Source organism: Centruroides vittatus, unplaced genomic scaffold, assembly GCF_030686945.1.
Source record: "Centruroides vittatus isolate TY-2023 unplaced genomic scaffold, ASM3068694v2 contig_355, whole genome shotgun sequence".
Classification (NCBI taxonomy): domain Eukaryota; kingdom Metazoa; phylum Arthropoda; class Arachnida; order Scorpiones; family Buthidae; genus Centruroides; species Centruroides vittatus.
The window spans coordinates 557,851-579,865 of NW_027122178.1; the positions used below are offsets into that span (position 1 = coordinate 557,851).

The 22,015-nt window shown below is 29.8% G+C and overlaps 1 protein-coding gene across 1 annotated transcript in view; it reads left to right on the forward strand.

Annotated features, from left to right (window-relative positions):
* Positions 1–22,015, forward strand: part of LOC136974738 (uncharacterized) — a 108,353-nt gene that overhangs the window by 53,742 nt on the left and 32,596 nt on the right. Inside the window, exons 20-30 of the mRNA XM_067269684.1 lie at positions 1,197–1,463; positions 1,542–1,690; positions 1,775–1,940; positions 3,270–3,436; positions 8,292–8,414; positions 8,489–8,611; positions 10,616–10,724; positions 12,188–12,270; positions 12,351–12,481; positions 17,868–17,991; positions 21,434–21,601. Of these exons, the coding sequence (XP_067125785.1) occupies positions 1,197–1,463; positions 1,542–1,690; positions 1,775–1,940; positions 3,270–3,436; positions 8,292–8,414; positions 8,489–8,611; positions 10,616–10,724; positions 12,188–12,270; positions 12,351–12,481; positions 17,868–17,991; positions 21,434–21,601 (1,610 nt within the window). The remainder of the gene's footprint in view (positions 1–1,196; positions 1,464–1,541; positions 1,691–1,774; positions 1,941–3,269; positions 3,437–8,291; positions 8,415–8,488; positions 8,612–10,615; positions 10,725–12,187; positions 12,271–12,350; positions 12,482–17,867; positions 17,992–21,433; positions 21,602–22,015) is intronic.

Here is a 22,015-nt window from a genome sequence, read left to right on the forward strand (position 1 = left end):
TAAGTAACTTGAACACAAACTATATGGTGTATTTTCTCGGACACATGGCAAATTTCATCACTAAGTTTTCCTCAACTGAGGAAAACTTAGTGATGAAATTTGCCATGTGTCCGAGAAAATACACCATATAGTTTGTGTTCAAGTTACAGTATATTCTGTTGACGTCACCTATTAAAACGCAATTAAAAACGCAAAAAGCCGCAGGTAAAATAGTATAAATAGAAGCAGAGTTCTTCACGGTAAGCCTTAATCCTGTCCCTTTCCCCGCTGGGGAATATCGAAAAATCCTTTTTTAGTGTATATTCTGTTGACGTCACCTATTAAAACGCAATTAAAAACGCAAAGCCGCAGGTAAAATAGTATAATATAAGCCGAGTTCTTCACAGTAAGCCTTAATCCTGTCCCTTTCCCCGCTGGGAATATCGAAAATCCTTTTAGTGTATATTCTGTTGACGTCACCTATTAAAACACAATTAAAAACGCAAAGCCGCAGGTAAAATAGTATAAATATAAGCCGAGTTCTTCACGGTAAGCCTTAATCCTGTCCCTTTCCCCGCTGGGGAATATCGAAAAATCCCTTTTTAGTGTATATTCTGTTGACGTCACCTATTAAAACGCAATTAAAAACGCAAAAAACCGCAGGTAAAATAGTATAAATAGAAGCAGAGTTCTTCACGGTAAGCCTTAATCCCGTCCATCTCCTCCCCGTAGGGAGAATTTCGACATGTATATTATATAAAAACACGTGCATATTCGAATGCAACGTTGTGTCAAAATTTCAAAGGAATCTGTAGGAACAAACAAACGTTGTATTTTATTTATATAGATAGGTAGAAAATGATCTGCTTAGATCCATTCTCACAGAAAAGCATAATGCCTCACAGAAAAGCAAACTTAGGTCGTCTGAAGTTAGCGCCATCTGTTGGACATAAAAGCCTTAATCCATATATAAATATATTTTTGAAAGGGGGGAAATGGAGATCTTCACATATGCCACAAACCTTTGCGGGAATGTATTAAACAACTTCCCAAAGTTTCATGGCAATCGGATAAATGGTGTGGTAATGCATGAAGGACAAACACACACACACACACACATTCGTTTTTATATATATAGATAAAATAATTAAATACTAAAATAAAATGCATATTCATTGTTCACAATTTAAATAGTTGACACACGTTTTATTTTATAGTTTATCATCAACGTCTTGCTATTACTGAATTATTTTATGAACTATATCCAAAATACCTATTTATAAATGTAACTGTGAAAGCTTACATACAAGAATATGAAGAAATAGGATTTGCAAAATTGATACTCAGAATTAACAGACCACCAACAGCAGGCAATTGTAAACTGAAGCCCGAAACAGGATATGCTCTTATTGAAAATTACATATTTACTTGTTCTGATTGGTCAGATCCAGATGAATTACCTTTAAAAGGTTATTATGTTTATTGTAAGTATATTATTTCTTATATTTTATTTTTCTTTCTGTTAAAATTTATTGTATAAACTTTAAATAATTTGATTTCAGCAAGGAAAAATAACAACTTTCGTTATTTATTATGGAGTGGAGTTTCTACAAATACTGTACTTGTTCTTCCTTATGGTTTACTTGATATATATGTTAGTGCAGTGGATCATTATGGAGCAGAAACAACAATTTTTGTTCAGTCAATAAAGGTATTTATCTTATATCAAAGTTATTTTTTTATAAAGAAATAATAAACTAAACAAAAACTGAGATATTTATTATTTGATATTTAGACACTTCTCCCATCAAAAGATGAATTTAAACAATGGAATGAAACTCGTTCTCTTGAATTAGCCTTCAATAACTCGGATATTAATCGTGTAACTCAAATAATTTTAGCATATGTATCAGTTTTTATGGAATATAATGAAAATGTAAACTTGAACAAACCTCCTTTTGGTAAATATATTACTATTTAAATCATATTTTGTTTTTAAAAAATATTTTAATTTAAAAATGATTATCTACATAAATTTATTTCTTCAAATTTCTCAAACAAGTACATTTATCTGCTTTTTTGAGATCAAGAGAAAAAATGTTTTAGTTAAATTCTAATATTTTCAAGGTTCTCATTCTCAGGCAAGCCCATGAATGCAGGTAGATGTATGTGAAAAATCATTACATATTTATATTTTAGTGATTAATTTCAAAATAATATTTAGAAATTACCATTATTTATGGTATGATATTTATTATTTAGATTTTAAGAAAGATTTAAACATTTCTGAATTGATTAATGCTCCTTTAACCGTGAGTGAAATTTAAAGAATACTAATGTTTTCAACATCAATTTTTGACTATCTTCCAAATAGTTATGTAATAATAAAGTGAAGATTTATCAATTTAGTGAGTCACTTAAATTTGCTTACTTTTCACATATATAACTTTGGCTGCTCAAATATTACATCAGCAAAAATTTGCCTTTTTATGATCTCCCTTTATCATCAACCATAGTCATCAGAAATCAAGATATCCTCTTCATCTAATTATCATCAAACCAGAAGTTAAAACCATTTGCAAATACACAGGAATTATTTTCAATTTTATGATGATTGGGGAGAAAAAAATTGATAAATGCAATCTTACATCATCAAAGACTCCCCCTTCCTTTTCATCAATAATCATCAGATATAAGCATGTCACAAACTTGATGCCACAAAATTTAATTCTGCACCACTTTTATTTGAGCATCAAGAGATAGCTAAGCTTCAGCTTTCATGCTGTGTATCAGCAAGTTGCATTTCTGATGGCCAATAACAAACAGATCATTTGTAATCATATGCTACTTTAATAGAAGAATCTTTGACAATATTGCTATGAACCAGGACACCTAAGAGAGGTGATTTGTTTAATGTCATTTAATACAGAAGCATTTATTCAAAAGATAGAATGCTATTATTTAGTTTATGCAGGAAAAGAAAGGCTATGAATTTAAGGATATTGCCTTAAAACAAATAAATATGGTAATAAGCTGTAGATGTTGTGTACTGTACATGTTTATATCATGATTGTGACAACAAAGTGCTATCAATTTCTGTTTTTGTTACTACATCACATATGCATTATCCTTAAATGTTATAGGCTTAAATTTACTTTTTTCTGAAACTCTCATTATGTAGCAATTGGTCTTTACTTAAGTTAATTTGTACATACATAAATTATAGATATAAAGTTATTCTCTTTCAGTTGCAACACATACAAACAGTAAATACTTAAAATTTATTACAGAAGACAAAGAAAGAAAATTAAGAAGAGAGATTAGAATTAACCAGACATGGGATAAATATAAAAACTTAACAGGAATAGATTCAAGTTATACTACAATTCAAGCAAGAAATGAAATTGCAGAAATGATAGAAGATTCAAACAACAATTTTCTTGAATTAGCTATAAAGGTAAATAAGATATATTTTTAAATTTATTTAAAAATTCATTTTGAAAATAATAAAATTTTAAATTAATTTTTATTATAATAGAATTAAAAAAATAGGATCATTCACACAAAAAATAAATTAAAAATTTAATTTTTGAATCATATTAGCACTAGCATTTTTGTTTTGAATAAAATTTACAAAATGTATATGCAAATAGGCATTTTATATTGAATGAAGAATATACAAAATATGTAAATATGCATTTCAATAGTACAATCAGAAGAGAGTGAGTGGGGTAAATGGGTGAGTGCACCCCCGAAAGAAAATTTTAAAAAAACACTTGTCAAATTTTAAAAAAAAATGAAAAAACAGTGAGGTGATTAACATAATGGCCAAGAATAAAAGATGATTGGAAATAGTATTATAAAAAAGTAATTGGTCTTCTTATAAATTTTATAATAAAAAACAGGTAAAAATTTTTGCATTTTTCTATTTGTAGTTTCTGGCTATGCCACTAATACATTTAATGTATACTCCATTCAAAGATATTGTATTAGGTTGATGCGAATGTTTCTGAAATTTTCTAAATTTCTCTAGATTATTCAAAATTGTTCTCTGAAAGATGGTTCTGGAAGTTTCTTATGGATTGTGTAAATAAAGGATGTTGAGATGCACAATCATAAGTGAAAAGATATCTGTATAGTGATACAATTTTTTAAATATGTCAAGTTTGCCAATGCTTTCTCATGATCAAATTTGCACATGTTTTTTACAATTATCAATTTCGTATAAAAGTAGCTGAATCTTATTGCTATATAATGCAATTGTTTGGCAAGAATATCATCTCAAGTCTATAATCTGTGATTGGTTCAATAAATTTGAAGCTGAGCAATATGAAGTCAAAGATAAGCCATACTCAAGAAGGCCTTCTATCCTATTGGATGACAAACCGTGTCAGTTGGTGGAAGCCAACCTTGTGATGTACACATGAAAGTACATACCCTGACAAAAGGAAACATACAAATATACATAAAAAGAAACAGTATCTTTATTTTCGAGTGTGGTGAACGAAGTTCTTTAGGATTCCAACCCCTCAATCAAAATTATAGTAATACAGTTTTTTGCTAGTAACAAAAGTGGTGGAACGACAATTGGTACCAGGTTTGCAACATAAAATATATGTACCAATAATATTTATGATCAAAGTAAAACAAACTATGACTAAGGCTTAAAAGCTAACTTAAACTATGGAAGAAGGGAAGTGATAGATATAAAAAATATAAGAAATTGGATTAGAAGAAAGTGGGTAACTAGGTTTTCCATTAATCTTGGGTGGATGCCAACTTTGATCTTTTTTCTTGGGCTCTTTTCTTCTCTCTTTTTTCTCTCTCTGCCAAACTTGCCATGTTATCTTCTCTATGTTATGGACCGTTTCTTATCTCAGTTGTTGCAGAAATACGACCTGAAGCACAATCTTTCATGTCCTTTCCTATTGACATCCAAGTCAAGAGTGTTTATTACCCACTCCTTATCCCTCAGGGCCACTTTCTTTTCTTTTTGTTCTAAGAATTGGTCATCACCACCCAATGGGAAAGGGTTAGGAAAGAAAATTCTAGAAGGAATAGAACAATGGAACAAAGAATAAAGAAGAAAACTAAACAAAACTTAAATTAACATATATACAAAATCAAGGACGACGCCAGCCAATGGGTAAGGGGGGGCAAGATGATGTAAATTGATAGAGGATATGAATTGTATGTAGGTAAAATAAAAACGATTCATAAAGTTTTAATCATTTACTATGTACCGGAAAAGAAATATCTCAAATAAAACATTTTCTTTAACTTACAAGAAGCCTAAGAAGATTATTTTAATTAAAACTTAGCATTTAAATAACTTTTTCGAATTTCTAGGGGAGGGCAGCTGCCCCTCTGCCCCTACCCCCGGGCGACACCCTTGTACAAAATAGGGCATGCAGTCACAACCCATACCTGTGAGAAATAAGCAAGACACTTGGTTGTGACCAGTCCACTGTAGTTCATCACTCAATTCCCATTGGAAAGATCTACAAGATGTTTCTTCGTGATGATGCAGATCACATGTGTTATGGTTTGCCAAGTTGCTGGAGCTCAGCTGAGAGGTTTTAGAGCCTACCCCTTGTAGCCCAGACATTGCACCATCTAACTACCAACTCTTCCATTCCATGCAATACTTCTTGGATGGAAAACAATTCACTAATGATGATGAAAACTGCACTTGAAGAATTCTTCAAGTCAGAACAGCCCAAGTTTTATTCAGCAGGAATCTGTGAACCAGGAGCATCCATACATTGGAGCACAGGTTCTTCTTTTCATTTGAGTTGCCCTTTTCGTAATCCCCAAAGTGGCCCCAAATTCTATTATCAACAAAGAAAAAAATCTATGACTTCTAACCTATTCTGCAAATATAAAAGAAAGTAATTATTATATATAAATGAGGATGTTTGTTTGTTATGCATACCTAGGCCATTCGACCCAATTGCTACAAAACTCAGAAGTTATATTAACATATTTCTAACTTAGATAATGTCATAAATATCATCCCAAAATATTGATTGAATATCTATATATTAATTAATTTCTGTCTACATTCAATTTTCTGGCTTTGCATGTAGAGGCATCTATTGGCAAAAAAATTAATAAATTAATAAAGTGAATATAATTCTTACAAAAAAGAATATAATTTTAAATATATACAGTCGAGTCCACATAAGTCAACACCCAGATAACTCGACACCATTGGTTAGGTAGTCAGTTTCTGTGGTCCTGGCTGACTTACATAGGCATTAATGTTAAAAAACTCCGGTTTACTCGACACCATTTAACTTGTCACCACTGGATAAGTCGACATACTTTTGCTGTCCCACACTCTGATAAGTCATTACCCCCTCCCAAAAAAATGAATTCACTCCGCACATGTGGTGCAAACTCATTTTTTTTTCAGGAGGGGGAGTCGATTTATTTATTAATATATAATTAATATATTTAATAATATAATAATATGTATTAATATTATTAATATATATATACATATTAATAAAAATGCCTTAACATTTTATGTATTTTTATGTATAAAATAATAACAGATAAACAAAAAGAAAATATACAATCTACATCAACGTCACACCAGAATCCAATTTTGCATTTTCTCATGCCAGAGGCATTAAGAATCCTTAGACGTTACTTGCCAACAATTGACAATTGCGAAGATGATGTTTTCAAGGCGTTCGTGATCGTTGAAAAAGAAAGTTGAGCCAGTTAAGTGCTCAAAACAAACAACACTAAATGAATTTTTCAGTTTTTCATTCACAGAGTAATTGTAAATGGAGGACACAATGTATTGTAAGCCTATATTACTGTATAACGCACTTCTGTATTTTCCTAATTGTAGTTTTGTGGTTTTTTTTCCAACTTTGCTTTAATCATCATATCGGATAACTCAACACATTTCCACTTCCCCTTGGGGTCAACTTATGCAGAGTCAACTGTATTCATTATATTCACTTAATTACTTTGACAATGATATAGTTCAAAATAGATTTGCCATTATGCCATTACTGCAACAGGTAGCACATAGCACTTGCCTGTGTGGTGCTGATTTGTCCCTGTACATCATGCTTTTCCTGTTAGCAATAGAACTGTGCCAGTTATGTATCTAACTCTGTTCAGGGGAATTTTTGAATTGAAATAATGTGACTTTTGTTTTCATTAAAAATTTGTATGTAGTTAATTGGGGTCTCTACCCCTAAGCTTTCCATATCTGGTCTTGGCATTCATCTATCTAACTCCATTCTCAAGGGATGTCTAAGTGCATTACTTCCATCATTCTGTCTCACAGTCCTCCATCTGGAATCCGATTGCTTACATATGCGGCCGCTCACATGACCTACTTTCAAAAACAAAACAATTTGCCATTGCAGCTTCTGTGTCGAACGGGACACGGTGATGTCATCCTGATGCAGCATCAAAGAGGTGCTGACCCTCTGGTCACATACTTAATGATTAATCATTAATAGTAGCATTAATATAGTCTGATATAATCTAGCAATTGTTTGACTTTGAAAAGTATTCTTTTTAAGAAAGCTTCTCAAACATAAATCAAATTGACTTAGAAATGAACAAAACTTGACAATATATTTTAATAAAAGAAAAGTTAAATAGCTTGTAAAGGAAGCCAAAAATAAGAATTTATTAGGAATGTTTTCAGCTTATTATTCATCCATATGATGCAATCTTTGTTTATTTATACTTTTGCTCTCTTTTGCCTTTTTCTGAATTTACATTGACCCACAATGAACTGGACTCAGCAGTTACATCTGGCTATCCTGAATCTAGACTGCAGTAGATGTACTGTACTCTTCATAATAATATTAGTATAGGCCAAAAATGTTTTTAATAAATTTTTACTTTTGCTTCCTTAACAGGCAATTTTAGTTTTTTTTTTATGTAAATTGAATTGAAACTGTTTATTCAGAAATTCTTAATAAAATTTGTTAGAAAACCTTATTGCTTGTTGGACTATATGCTCATCATACAAGTCAACAAGAGACAGCTGCAATATGAAATGTAAATAAAATATCTGGATTACTTGAAAATATTGAAACTAAATATGAATTCACTTATAATTCTTCCAGTTATATTGTTAAGCAATACATTCTTCCAATATTATCTGATTATACAAAGGATTTTTGAGATATTAACTTATCTTAAACCATAAAATTAAAAAAAAATAATGATGTAAATGATATTTATTAACATAATTCAAAATTTATAATAATTTACATTTATCATAAAGTTTTTAAATTTAAATAATAAATTCTAATTAATTCATATTGCAGAAAAATAATGAAGTAATGAAATCGTTGTTATCATTACCTATAGTAACAGTAGAAGATTCAATGGTAATTTCTGGTGCATTTAGTATGCTATCAATGGATGCACCCATGAATAAAGAGGGATTGGTATAGAATTTTAAACATTAAAAATATTATTTTTTTATGATTTTAAAAATAATAATGTTTTTTTAATGTCTTAGACAAATATGCTTGAAGGAATTGAGAAATGTTTTAGTTTTTTCAACGATGCCAAAAATTATCCCAGGAAAGACAAAGATATTTTATATAATAAAATTTGCAGTATATTAGACAGGATGGTATCGGTAAGATATTGATATATCTAATACATTTTTAATATACTTAAGTTTAAATATTTTTTCTTTAATTTTTCTTAACAGTTTGTTGAATTTTTTCATTAACTGTAAATTAAATAAATTATATTGAATGCCTTACATTTTTTGCTAAAATAAGTATGAATATAAAAATGCTGAAAAATGAAAAATATTAAGAAGTCCTTGAATATTTTAATCAAAAATGAAATGTTTTCAAGACATTTCATCTCATCAGATCAAAAGAACAACTTTATAATTTTAATAAAGAATAATTTTAAAAAAGTATCCTAACAGCACTATTTGAACATTTGAATTAAAGCATGTCAATAAAATTTCGTTTTAGGCTTATGGCTGTTTTTTAGACATTTTGACAAAATAAATGCTTAATTTTGATTAAACATTTAAAGACTCTTTAATATTTTTAAGTATTTTTATATTTCTTTGATTGAATGAATTGTATAGATCTGCACCCTTTTTTTAAACTGAAAATATGATTAAACTACATATAATAATATAATTATAATGTGTATAATTATGTGAGAATCCACAGTTAGAGTGCAATCACTCTAAATCCTTTTCGCAGAGTCAGACTCATAAAGCCCGCTCACTTTGTCAGTGGATGGCTATATATTTTATTTTTGTCTCCAAGATCGGGAAGTCTTTGAGATGTCAAGCTCCTGATACTAGTTAAAATAGTTAAAAGTCACATTCTGATTTGCAATTATACAAGTCTATTAAAGATGCATTCAAATAGGAGTGGTTATAGTTCAAGTGGGAAGAGTCTATGAGTCCATCAACAGGGTGACCGGCCATCAAAATACATTCAGAGCAGAGTCAGTTTAACAAATAACAAAGGTTTAATGAATAAAATAAAGTAGTGGTTAAACACAAAAGGAAATTAAAATATAACTATCGACAAACTAGCTACTTATAACTCGAGAGAGAGACTTTACATCAATCTGAGTGTAATACCTCTGATAAATCGGCAGATGTTTTTGGATCCAGTCTATTCAAACGTCAAAACAACATTCGAGGAGGATCTTCCTTGGAGATTGCTTTCAGAGAAGAGATGGACGAGAGCTGGGTGATGAAAGAGTTGACAGACTAGAGCTTGGCCTACAAGCTTTAAGGGGAGAGTCTGCCCCAAGTCTGGGATTTCTGCCCTTTTCACCTTCTGTTCTCCTCCAATTGGGGGGATAAGTCTTTCCCATGTGACAGGATGCAAAATCTGCATCACACAGGCAGCTGTCTCATCAATGGGTAAGATAAGATCTCTCCATGGAGAGTTAATATACTGATGGGAAGTGTTATGTCCTTTTCTCTTACCATTTCATGTCAGAATGAACAATCATATGATTCATCTCTCCCAAAAACTATTTTAATTAAATAAAATCTAGAAAAACTGCCAAATTTAAGAATGGGCTCTTGTCTTATGCCTCCAGATTCTCACAATTATATAGATTCTATATATTATTTATTTAAATTTAAATTGCATGAAACATTGTGAAACATAACCCTCATATAAATTAAGAAGTCACTGTGTCTATATTCACAGTGCTGCACTATTTCGTGCTTTTCTGCACACATAGTATGCTTTCATTTTAATGCTGCAATATAATATAATCTTTTTGAAGACATTTTAAAAGGCACATGTTGATTATAGAGTCATTAAATGTAAAAAATGTATATCAGAACTGAGATTCTAATATTTTATTATATTTTCATTTTAGTTATACAGGATGATTCTCTCACTAAGAAATCTAAACATTCCTCAATAACTTTTTATTATTTTATGGTTTTTAAGGGATTTTTTTCAACATTGCTTTAGAAAGACCTTGTTATACAAGACAGAAGGTGAATTTTCATAGAAGACCATAAAAGAATAAAACAGTTATTGCAGAATGTTTGGGTTTCCTATTGAGAGAATCACCACTTATGTAGTAATTGAAATGAAATTTTTTAAAATCAATTAACACTTTAAAAAAATTTTTTTAGACATTTGCTAAAAAGAAAAGTGGCAATCTTAAATTGAGAAGTGATTTAGAAGAAGCCAAAGAAAATCTTGAATTTAATGCCACTCAACCAAATCCTTTTATATATTTTGGTAAGAAGTGTATTTCAAATTGTGAACTTTTTGTTTTTGTTTAGCTAAATATTTACTCTTGTGTAGATCTATATTTTTTAACATCTAACATAAATCTTAATATGTTAAATTATTAAATGAAAAGTTTACTTGGAGTAGACTTAACAATGTCATAAATTTGTTATGCTTATTCTGTTCATTCTTCTTTGCTACCATAGACTTTAAAATATTATCTTTTAAACTCCTGAACAATAACACTAAGTCCACTCCTAACTAATAATTTTTTTGTTCAATCAACCTTGTATAAAATATACTCTTAATAGTAAGAGTAGATGCTGTTTGTGTAGATCAATGGTTTTCAAAGTTATATAGTCAACAGACCACTTACCGTATTTACTCGGATATAAGACGATCTCACATATAGAATGAGGTGTGACTTTAAAGATCAAAATAAAGAAAATTAGATTTATTAATACAATTCTAATTTTATTTTGTTTAATCACAAATAAAATATCAAATGCATGTAAATGCACACATTGTCCCACAAAAATTACTGGCATTTTAAACTTCAAGGAAAAATTTTGTAAAATTGACAAGATAATTTGTTCATGTAAAGCTGGACAATTGGGAACCTTTTTTTGCCAATTCTTAACAGTTGAATTCACTCTTTGTCGATTACACTTATGAGTTTCTCCGGATTCTGATTTTCAAATAATCATGTTTTTACATGGGAATGAATTAAAACTTATATCGGGCTCCCATGTAATTTTGGAATTCAATTCAAAAGCTTTGCTTTTCCTATTGCTATTCATCTTTATCCCTGATAATACACAAGAATGATTCAAATGACCCAGATAAAATACTTTTGTTTTTAAACACTAGAAGGTGAGAATCCAGTAAAAAATGCAAATACGTAGTTTACAAAAATTATTGCAAAAGTGAAATGAATTCTTCACTTGTGCATATAGAACGACCTAGGTTATTGAAGCAGTGAAAAATGAATAAAAACCTCATCCTATATGTGAGTAAATATGGTAATTCAAATCACAATAGATCACATATATCTTCATCCACATATTATCCTGTAAAAATTACCTTAGGTGTCTACTGAAAAATTTTGAAAAACTTAATTTTATTCAATAACCTAATGTAAGAAGTAATTTATGAATAAAAATGATTCCTTTCTGTGGCTAAACAGCATAGAATTGCATTTAAAAAAAATAACTAGGCAAGTCCAAAGACTATCTAGCACATGTTTGCAGTCTACTAGTAGTTCTAATGGCATGCTTTGAAGAACCACTGGTCACTGGTTTAGACTAATCATTCAGTTATGCCATGATCAAAAGAATTAACATATTAAAATTTTATCCAAAGAGAAAAATAAATTTAGCTTTGTCATTGATAAAATTTAATTAAATTTCAATAAAATTTTCTGAAAACTTTTGTTTAAAAAATGATTTATTAATGATATTTTTATTTGTTAGTTGAAGAAAAAAGTGCAGATGAAACTAAACAAGATTTGAAAGAAAAATATACAAATGAATCAATAAATGAGTCTGACAAATTGGTAGTATTTAAACTTAGTTAAGTATATTATATTTTATTATAGTTTTATGAAATATTATAATTGTATTTTTTTATTTTCAGTCTGAGAAAACAATGGAGAAAATGAATGATATATTAAATTTCTTAAAACTAGATATTTTAGAAACTTTATTAGTTACTAGTCCTCCCTGGTTAATTAATACTGAATCAGGATTTAATCTATATGTTAACAGGTAAAATTAATAAAATATCAAATTAAAAATTTTTTCATTTAACTGATTTGTATTAAAACTAATTATAAAACTTATTTTGTATAAATAAATTACAATGCTTTAGTAAAGTTGACAATTTTCCAGAATTTGATAAACATTTCCAAATTCTTCTGTCCCAGTTTGAAGCTTGTTTTTTTCTGCTTTTGCTCAACATGATTATCTTAATTGTCTTAAGGAGATATATTATTAGATTGAGAATTAGTTAAGTTGTTGTTCTTGAAGACCACAAATACTGCAGGAGAGAGGCAAAAGGTTTCTGAACAATCTCCAGAATAATCTTTATTTCTCCCACCGGAATCTCACAGTTCTGTTTACTTAATAAACTGCCTCACCCACTATGAGTTTAAAAGGAAGCATTATTTTAGGAATCAGTTATATTATAACTGCTTCTTTATAAGTTCAAGGAAATAAGTTTAATTGTTTTCCTGTTAAAAGCAGTTATTTAGTCAATATTTTTTTATTAATAAGACAGAAATATCATTTTTCCTGATTCACATTTTCTTTGCTATGTTAGTTAAGCAATTTTTTAATCTTTTAAAGAATAGAAACAAGTTCTCATTTTCTAGGTATTTTTTCATGGTTATTTTATTTGGTGGTTTTGCTTTTAAAATTATTTTCCAGAATTTTCTAGAATCAACCTTCTTTCAGAAGTTGGTAACCCTATACTTTAGATGTAATCAAAAATTATTAAACAATGTTGAAAACAGTTCTTACAGAAAATATAGATATAAGTAGAAAAAATTCAAAATAATTTGTAACTAAATATAAAATTTGTGTTATATTTAAAAGAAAAGAAACAATTTATATATTAAGAAATATTCTCTAATTTGTTGTATCTTTATTTTAGCATATTATTCATAAATAATGAATGAAAGATACAGACAAAAGCTTAAGAAAAAACTTAATTTTCATATACAGTGAGTGATCGGTTAACGAACACAATCTGTTTCAAGACTTTGTTTGTTAACCAATTATCAATTTACCATAGGTTTTTATGGGAATTTGATTAATTCATTCTGGAGACTCCAAAAAATAAAAAATATATACTTTCTTACTATGTTTATTTATATGTAATAGTAAAAATATATATATACACAGTCTTGCATTTTCATGTTTTTTCCATATGTGGGATTAAAGAATCTGTCCAATGTCAATTGCTTTTCTCTCTTCTTCAGGATTTTTCGAAATTAATAGCATTGTAATTGTAGAGATTTCCAAGCCTATTAACCTCATTCTGGTTTGGATGCCATTTGGATGACTGTTGTTCTGATATCCTCCCACTTCTTCAAAAGATTTTTAATAAATTTTGGCATTGGTCCTCTTTTGTCTTCTTTTTCAAAAGAAAACACATCTCACTGAGTTTCTTGGTGTTCTGTCATCAGATCAGTTTCAGGTTCCATTATGAGCTCTTATTTCTCAGATGTGATTTTCATTACTCCTTTAGCTGCTTGAGACTTCTTGATATATCTCTCATAGCTAAGATTGTGCCTATTGTAGACATACTGCCTAGCAACATCAGACATATTGGGCCCACTCTCTACCTTGATTGTTATTTCTTGCTTGGTTTCTATGGTGAGCACAGTTCTTGACACACCACTTTTTTAGGCTCCATAATATTATCAGTTTCTTTTTTAAATAAAAAGTTCAGAAAAGCACTTACTAAATTTTAGAGAACAGAAATCAACTAGCACACAAAAAAAATTATTTAAATGCAAGGCCCAGATAAAATTCGAAATTTGGTATTAAAACATTAACGAATATCTGATGGGACAGTTAAACTCTCGCCTTTCATAAATAAAAACCGATGCAAAACTTAACAAATACCCGCCTGACAGTCTTGCGAAGACTATAAAAAATTATTTGTCAGAAAGATAAACAAAACGTTGAAATTACAAGAGAGAGTTTCAAAATTTGGAGGAATGGTGTCTGATTGGTGTTGGGTTAAGTGCCGATGTTGTTGTCTTCAGAGTTCCAAAAGGTTTCGAATTGTCAATTGGTATTCACTGTTTTATGTTGTTTCTTTTTCTGTTTGTTCTGTGAAATGTTCATTGTCCAAACATAAAAAACTTTTGCAAAAGTGTTCGTTATCCGATTTCTTAACAGTTAACAAATCAGATAATGATGATCAGTCAGATAAATTGGTGATCAGTTAACAATGATCAGTCAGATAAATCAGTGATCAGATAACTGATCACTCACTATTTACCTGAGATCTGTCCTAAACTTTATCTTCACTTCCCATCAGCCTAGAAAGCATGTCTCATTGTTTAGTAATCAGTATACTCTTTATGTTCTTTACAATCATCAACTCTTAAGCATATATACAGTATATGATTACACTGATTAAAATAAATAAAATTTCTCTACAGTGTTTTCCAAAAGAAATGCACCATAGCTGATTGTGTGGAGAAGTTTGTTTGTAGCTAAAGCATTAGGAACAAGTGTCTAGTGTAGGCCTGGTCTAGTGTATTGATTATGTGATGCATTATTTCAATTTTGCAATACTGCTAAATGTAATTATATGCAGTAAGCTTATATACTTGTAAATTAATTTCACAAAACTTGTATGTGTGATTGAATCATTTTCAACTAATATAGGCCTAGCTGCATAGTTCTATAACTAACTGGTATGTTGTGAGAATTAAACTTCTTGTTTTATTAATAAAACTGAAAAAACAACAATAAAAACGGTAATGTGTCATGTTCTTGCTATCATCTGCATATTGAGTATTATGGGAAAAAGTTCAATCCTCACAAAATACTGGTTAGTTACAGAATTATGCAGCTTATGTGATTGAATCACTTTCAACTATTAGTTGAAAGTGACTCAATCACATACGAATTTTGTAGAATTAATTTATTTGGCAGTATTTCAAACCCAGAATAATGTATAATATAACCAGTACACTATAAATCGCCCTAATGCTTTGCCTACAAGCTTCTCTGCACACATTCTTGTGATGCTCTCGTTTGAAAACACTGTGTACATCACACATTATAGCATATAAAACTGTAATATAATTTCATTATTATACCTACAGTGCTTCCTTCTCTACATAAACATAGACTTAGATCTGCCTATTTAACTGAGTACATTGGACAGCGATATACTGATATTCATTAAACTGTGGAAATTTTTGCCAGTTTTTAATTTAGACTGTATTTTATGTAGCATAACAACCTGTTGATGGTGACCTTATTTCTTAAAGCCATCCCTAATCCACCATGCAGGCCCGCCGTAAGCGGGCGTGCAAGGCGTGCACCGCACGCGGGCGGCACGTCCAGGTGGCAGCAAATTGGTATTGCTGGCAAGCTCAGCATAGGTAGTCGTAGTTAAACAGGGGCGGCATAATTGGTATTGCACACGGGCGCTCAAACAGCTAGCGGTGCTGCTGCCACCATGCAACAGATCATTTCAGTCTTGAAGTATACTAATCAAAAGAAGATAGAGGAAAGTCAAAAACAAGCAGGCTACTTAACTTGCTTCAGAGTCTTTGTCCCATCTGCTTTGAGTTGACCAGTGCTAGGTATATGAATGCCCCAGACAAGATAACAAAATAGACAATCTTCACCTAGAAAAAAATTAATACAACATAATAATAATAAATATTTTAAATGATATGTAACAAACATTAATTTAAATAAAGGAACATAACACAAGCATTTAAAAACACTATGATTGAAGGAAAGGATTGCAAGATGAAAGAGGAATGAGGACAAAAAACAATGATCAATAAGAAAGAACTAAAATTCTGAACTTTTCCAGGTACAGATTATTAAATTCTTCCCAAAAATTTCTGTACCATTCATGCAACTGTACAGAAAGTTCATTGCTTCCTTTAAGTTGAGAGCCTAAAAGTGTCCTTTGTGATTTGACACCCCAGGCAACTGCCCATATTATCGCCTCATGCACCAGCACTGTCCTTGATGGGAAGTAACAAAAAAGAAACAAACAATGGATTAGTATTTTTGTTTAATTTAATAATTGTAAACTGTATTGTGTAAGAGGATATTTTATTTTTACTTAAAGTGTAAAATTATCATCTGTAGTGTTTTTTCTCATGGTTTTTCTGTTTGTTTGCTAAACCATTATGTGTGAGTTTTTCTGTGCAAATTTATTAAAATAACATTTCTTTGGGTGTTTTTACAAAACTGTCAAACTATTGGCTTTCATATGTATACAAATGACAATTTTTAAGGATTTTAACACCATCTGACAATGTTTACTTTTTCTATTATATTACATTTGGCAAGACATTAAACATGTAAATAACAATTTATATTGCTTCTTTCACGTAACAAATACAAACATTTCTGCCTGAGGTGTACTGTACAGTTCAATAGTCTGTACTGTACATAGTCTGGCAAATTAAGAAGAATGTCTCCATTATACTTCAGCATAGTTTGTAAAAGTATTACAGGAAATCCTCATTAGTTCAAGGAAAAATTCAAGGGACAAAATAATTGTGACTTCAAATTATTTGAGATTTATGTATTTCTGTACAATATGCCAAATGCCATGTAATTTTATTATTTAATTTATTAAGCATAATATAATAAAAGCTAATATAATTTATCAAGCAAATGGAATATGGCTAAATATACAGAATACTATTTTCATTAATTAATAATTAATAATAATAATATAAATAAACCGCAGGTAAACAGTATGTGTCTGATGAAAACTTCACAGGTTGCCAGATGAGTTTTATAAAAAGTAAAGCAGAATTAAAGTTGCCTAAAAAGTAGTAGCCTAGACCCCTACAACTATCTCAATCTGCTACTTGTAACCCAACTTTGCAATCCCATTAACCAGCCATATTTTATGAGATAAGAGAGAAAAGGGTAGTCCATGAGTAAGGTGACTTCTGAAAATATGTTACAGTAAAAGCAAAGCTATGTTGATCAGATTAGAGTTCTTCTTGGTCTATTGTTCTCTTATAGTATGGATGCACTTCGATCTAAACAAATGAGTTAACATACACATATCACAGTTAAGACAGAATTTTCACTTCAAATTTTGAAGTAGCCATATTTCGAACTAACTGAATTCCTTAACATGTAAATCTCTATCCCCAGCCAGGAAAAAAGTATAGTTATGAACTAACAGGATTTCGAACTATCCTAGTTCGAATTAATGAGGATTTCCCGTATTAATGTTTCTATACATTCAATTCTGATTTTAGGATTTATGTTCAATTTAGAAATAAAATTTTAAAGATAGAATAGTTTCTGTTAAAAATTACAAAATATCATTTACAGTTTAAAACAATTAATTAATTAATTTTTATATATATTATATAGATGTACAAGTATTTATCCTGTTTTTTTATTATTATTTTTTTAGAAGCAGAATGGAGGAACTTACTGAACTCAATATATCACAAGGATCAGCAATTGTTAAAATACCAGATGGTTTGGATACGTTCTTTAATGATGTTGAAGAGGATTTCTCTGATATAGGAATTGTGGTTGGTTTTACATTATAAATTTATATAATTTATTGATAATTAATAAACAAAGAAAACTTGATCACAGTAACATACCCACAAGTTTATTTATCAAATCAGTAGTACAACTTCCAAGAAACAGAGAGGATAAAGGGCAATAAAAGAAAAACAAGAACACAAGAGGACACTAAAAGAAAGCAATTAAATTTTGCAAATATTTTAAACAAAATAAATAGATCAAAATAAATAAAACCAGATATGAAATTTAATTGTTAACATTAATACAAATATAATAATCAATAGGCAGAAAATTTTTGATCAGGAATAGGATGAATAGGATGGCAAGTCTTGTATGAAGTTGTCTGTCTAAATATTTATAATGTTTATTTATTAAATGCTCTTTGTAGTATACATCAATTAGTATTCCAAATCTCCAAGCTCTCTTGGATTCTTACAATCCATTTTCAAGGATGCTATTCTAACAGTAAATATCAAATAATATACAATCATCAACAATTAATTCTTGGTCTAAAATGAATAGGATTACCATAATTTTGGAACAGCAATCTCTTATATTTACTCTAATTGTGGATAAAATATCCAGAACATCCAGAACAATTATGATTTTTGAAAAGAATAAAATTTAGTGTTATAAAGATGTGTGATTTAATCCTTTCTTTCTTATAATACAAATTACATTGTATTTTTCATTAGATAATACTTTTCTTAAAAACTATTTATTAGAATTTATATGGTCATAAAAGTCACTACAAGAATATTTAAAACTTACTTTTATGTTAAACAGGCATTTTAAAATACTACTGGCACTTATAGCCAACACCTTTCTGGTAAAAGTATATTGTTCATGATGGTGATCATCCTTTTAATGGATGATGTTCATGGTAAATGCATATTAAACTTGCTTAGTGATGTTTTTTATGCCACTATTACTATTGCAAAGAGCAAGATTCTGGAAAAAATTATACTAACCTTTTCTAAACTTGTGCTAAACTGCTTAAAAATCATTTTACAACACATTTTCAAGTGTTATAAAATACTTTTCATAATAACACTGAACATCCATAAAAAAACTATGTTCAGTAATGTAAAATTAAAAGAATCATAAACATTTTCAACCCTCTCCTGAGATCTGTTTCAGGTTTAAAGCTAACTAACTGCTCTATAATGGAATGCTTCAAAGGAATGTCTGCAGAATTCAAATTTATATTGATGAATTTGAATAGATTATATTAAATAAAGAATGAACCAATCAGGAGAGGGAAAGTGTAAATGGGCAGGAGTGGGGTGTTAAGGACAGATATCTGCCATGCGCATAAAATTTTTTTATCTTTATGGTTAATACAGTTGCCTAACTGGCATGCTTTAAAGATTTCCAAGGCCTCTAAATCTCTGATATGGTCATTATGACAGGTATAATATATTTAACTTGTCTGGTCCAGTTTACCATTAATGTTGCTATCTGAGACATATATGGACAGAATGGTGAAAGGTTTCATGTTGTTGATGTCATATTTTTGCTCTTTTATCTGCTGCTTGAAGGATCTGTTTGTGGCACTTATGTAAACTACGTCTCTGTCAAATCTATCATCCTTCAAGAGTATTATCTTATAAACCCCAGGTGCCCTTTCCTATTTATGGTCTATTTTTCATTTCTTAGTAGCACTTATATAGCGGGGTTATGCCTATATGCAATGCAAGCACCTTTATGTTTTGCTATGTGTTTAAATATCATATGCAAGTGACATTTGTAAATAATTACCACCTGCTCAGTGTTTCTCTGCCCTACGTTGTTGATATTGTCATCTATATTGTTACTATCATTATTCAGGTTGTATACTTATCAGATAATTGGTAGATTAAGTCCTTGCAGAAGCTGTGCACCCTGGCTGTCTGGGTTATTCAGCTCAGTTCAAATGGAATAATGAGTTTGTCCTCTTTTAATGAGGATTATGAAGGTGGCCAACTTGTAATTATAGGATCATTGTAGCAAGCTGGTATGTACATTGGCCCTTTCCTTAAGAGCTCCTTCAAGTAATTGGTGGATATGCAAATTCCAAGCAGCAAGGACAGATGGAAGCCCTGAATACCACATTATATTCTGGGATGGCATCTCTACACCAGATGACATCATTACATATACACACAAATATATTTTTCTGTACTGTCAGTTTTGGTCCCTTTTTTTTAAAAACTTTTATTTTATGTTCCTCACTTTATTTGAGTGCATAAAAAAAATCTCTGATAAATTATGTCTTTAGTCAGAGTGCAGTTTTCATATTGCAGATCTATACATTCTCACTGTTGTTTGCCTGTCTGTCCTCCTATAATCTCAAGAACAGAATTAGATAAATGAAAATTAAGACTGGATATGAAAAAGCTTAGGCACCAGAGGCCCCAATTAACTAAATATAAACTTCCAGTCTGGACCAGGAGACATGTTATTTCAATTCAAAATTTTCTCCGGAACAGAGTTAGATAAAGACTGGCATGACTCAATTGTTATCAGGAGAAATATGACATACAGGGGCAAAACACCATTAAAATTCAGACCAAATCTGGAAAGCTTATAGGCCAGAGACCCCAATTAACTATATACGAAGTTTTGGTTTGATCTGGAAAACATGACTTTTTAAAATTAAAATTGCAGCCTGACATTGTGATAATGTCACAATAAATAACTAATAAATAATTGCTTGTTATCAATTATCTTTATTTAGAGCAGGGATGGGCAACCTTTTTCTATGCAAGGGCTGCATTTTAAGACTTTTGAACTGATGCGGGCCACATACAAGAGAAAGAGAAAAAAAAATGTTGGTAAATCAGAATTATTTATTCCTATATAATTATAAATTAGCATAGGTATACTTAATTTAGCTTCTGGAACAGATGTAAACATAATATATTGGAAATATTTGGTTAAATATTTGTCATTGCTAGTTTTAAATTAGTTTCGACGTGTCTGTTAGCCGGTTTCTTGTTTTAATTTTTACTAAATTCATTGCAGGAAAAACTATTCACATACATAAGTTGTAAAAATAACGTTTGAATTTTTGCTGCATACTTCCTTAAGCTGGGAAATTGATATATTTATTCACATTTTATGCATTGCGGGCCGCAATATATATGAATGCGGGCCACAGGTTGCCTATCCCTGATTTAGAGTAATTAAAAAATTGGATTATTCTCAATTGCTGAAGTTATTCTTCAAAAAATGTCATGTGATTCTGTTTGTATATATACAGTTATATTAAATATATAAAATATATATCATATTTATATGTTAGTTACATATTTTTATTAATATTCTAATGTAATATCTATAAAATGGAAGGAATGAACATAGTTTCTTGATAATATGTACAGTACATACTTTATTATTAAATTGTAATTTCTATTCAATTGAATTTTCCAATAAAATATTGTATTTACATTATATTTCTAGGCTATGAAATGGAATTCTTTAACTAATTCATATGTGAAAAATCTTAAAAATCTCCCTGATGGTACTTCAACATTAATGTTGGAAATTGCAAATAAAAATCAAAATGTCTACAATATTGAAAATACTACAAAACCATTTGAAATTTGTATTCCTCGATGGGAGGATGTGGTAAATGTTAAATTCATTTACTTTCTAATAAATATAAATTATTTTTATTTAAATTATTTTATATATACATAGTACCTTCTTACTAATCTAAACTTGATCTGAACCAAGTTTGTTCTTTGTTGAATATTCTAATCAAAAGCAAAAATAAATATAATTACTGTTTAAAAAAATGACAAATTTGTAAAATTAACATGTTCTATACAATTTATTCATACATCTCATGGAAACGAAAAAAAAAATTGAGATAAACAGGTTTCAAGATATAAGGTTCCCACACAGTAAATAGTAATAGGTTTTATTGGAGGTACAGTATTTTATTAATACAATAACAAGTACAGTACACACCTGTATTAGATATAATTAAAACATTTTATGACATATCTTAACAGAAATACACTCCTCGAAAGTGAAATT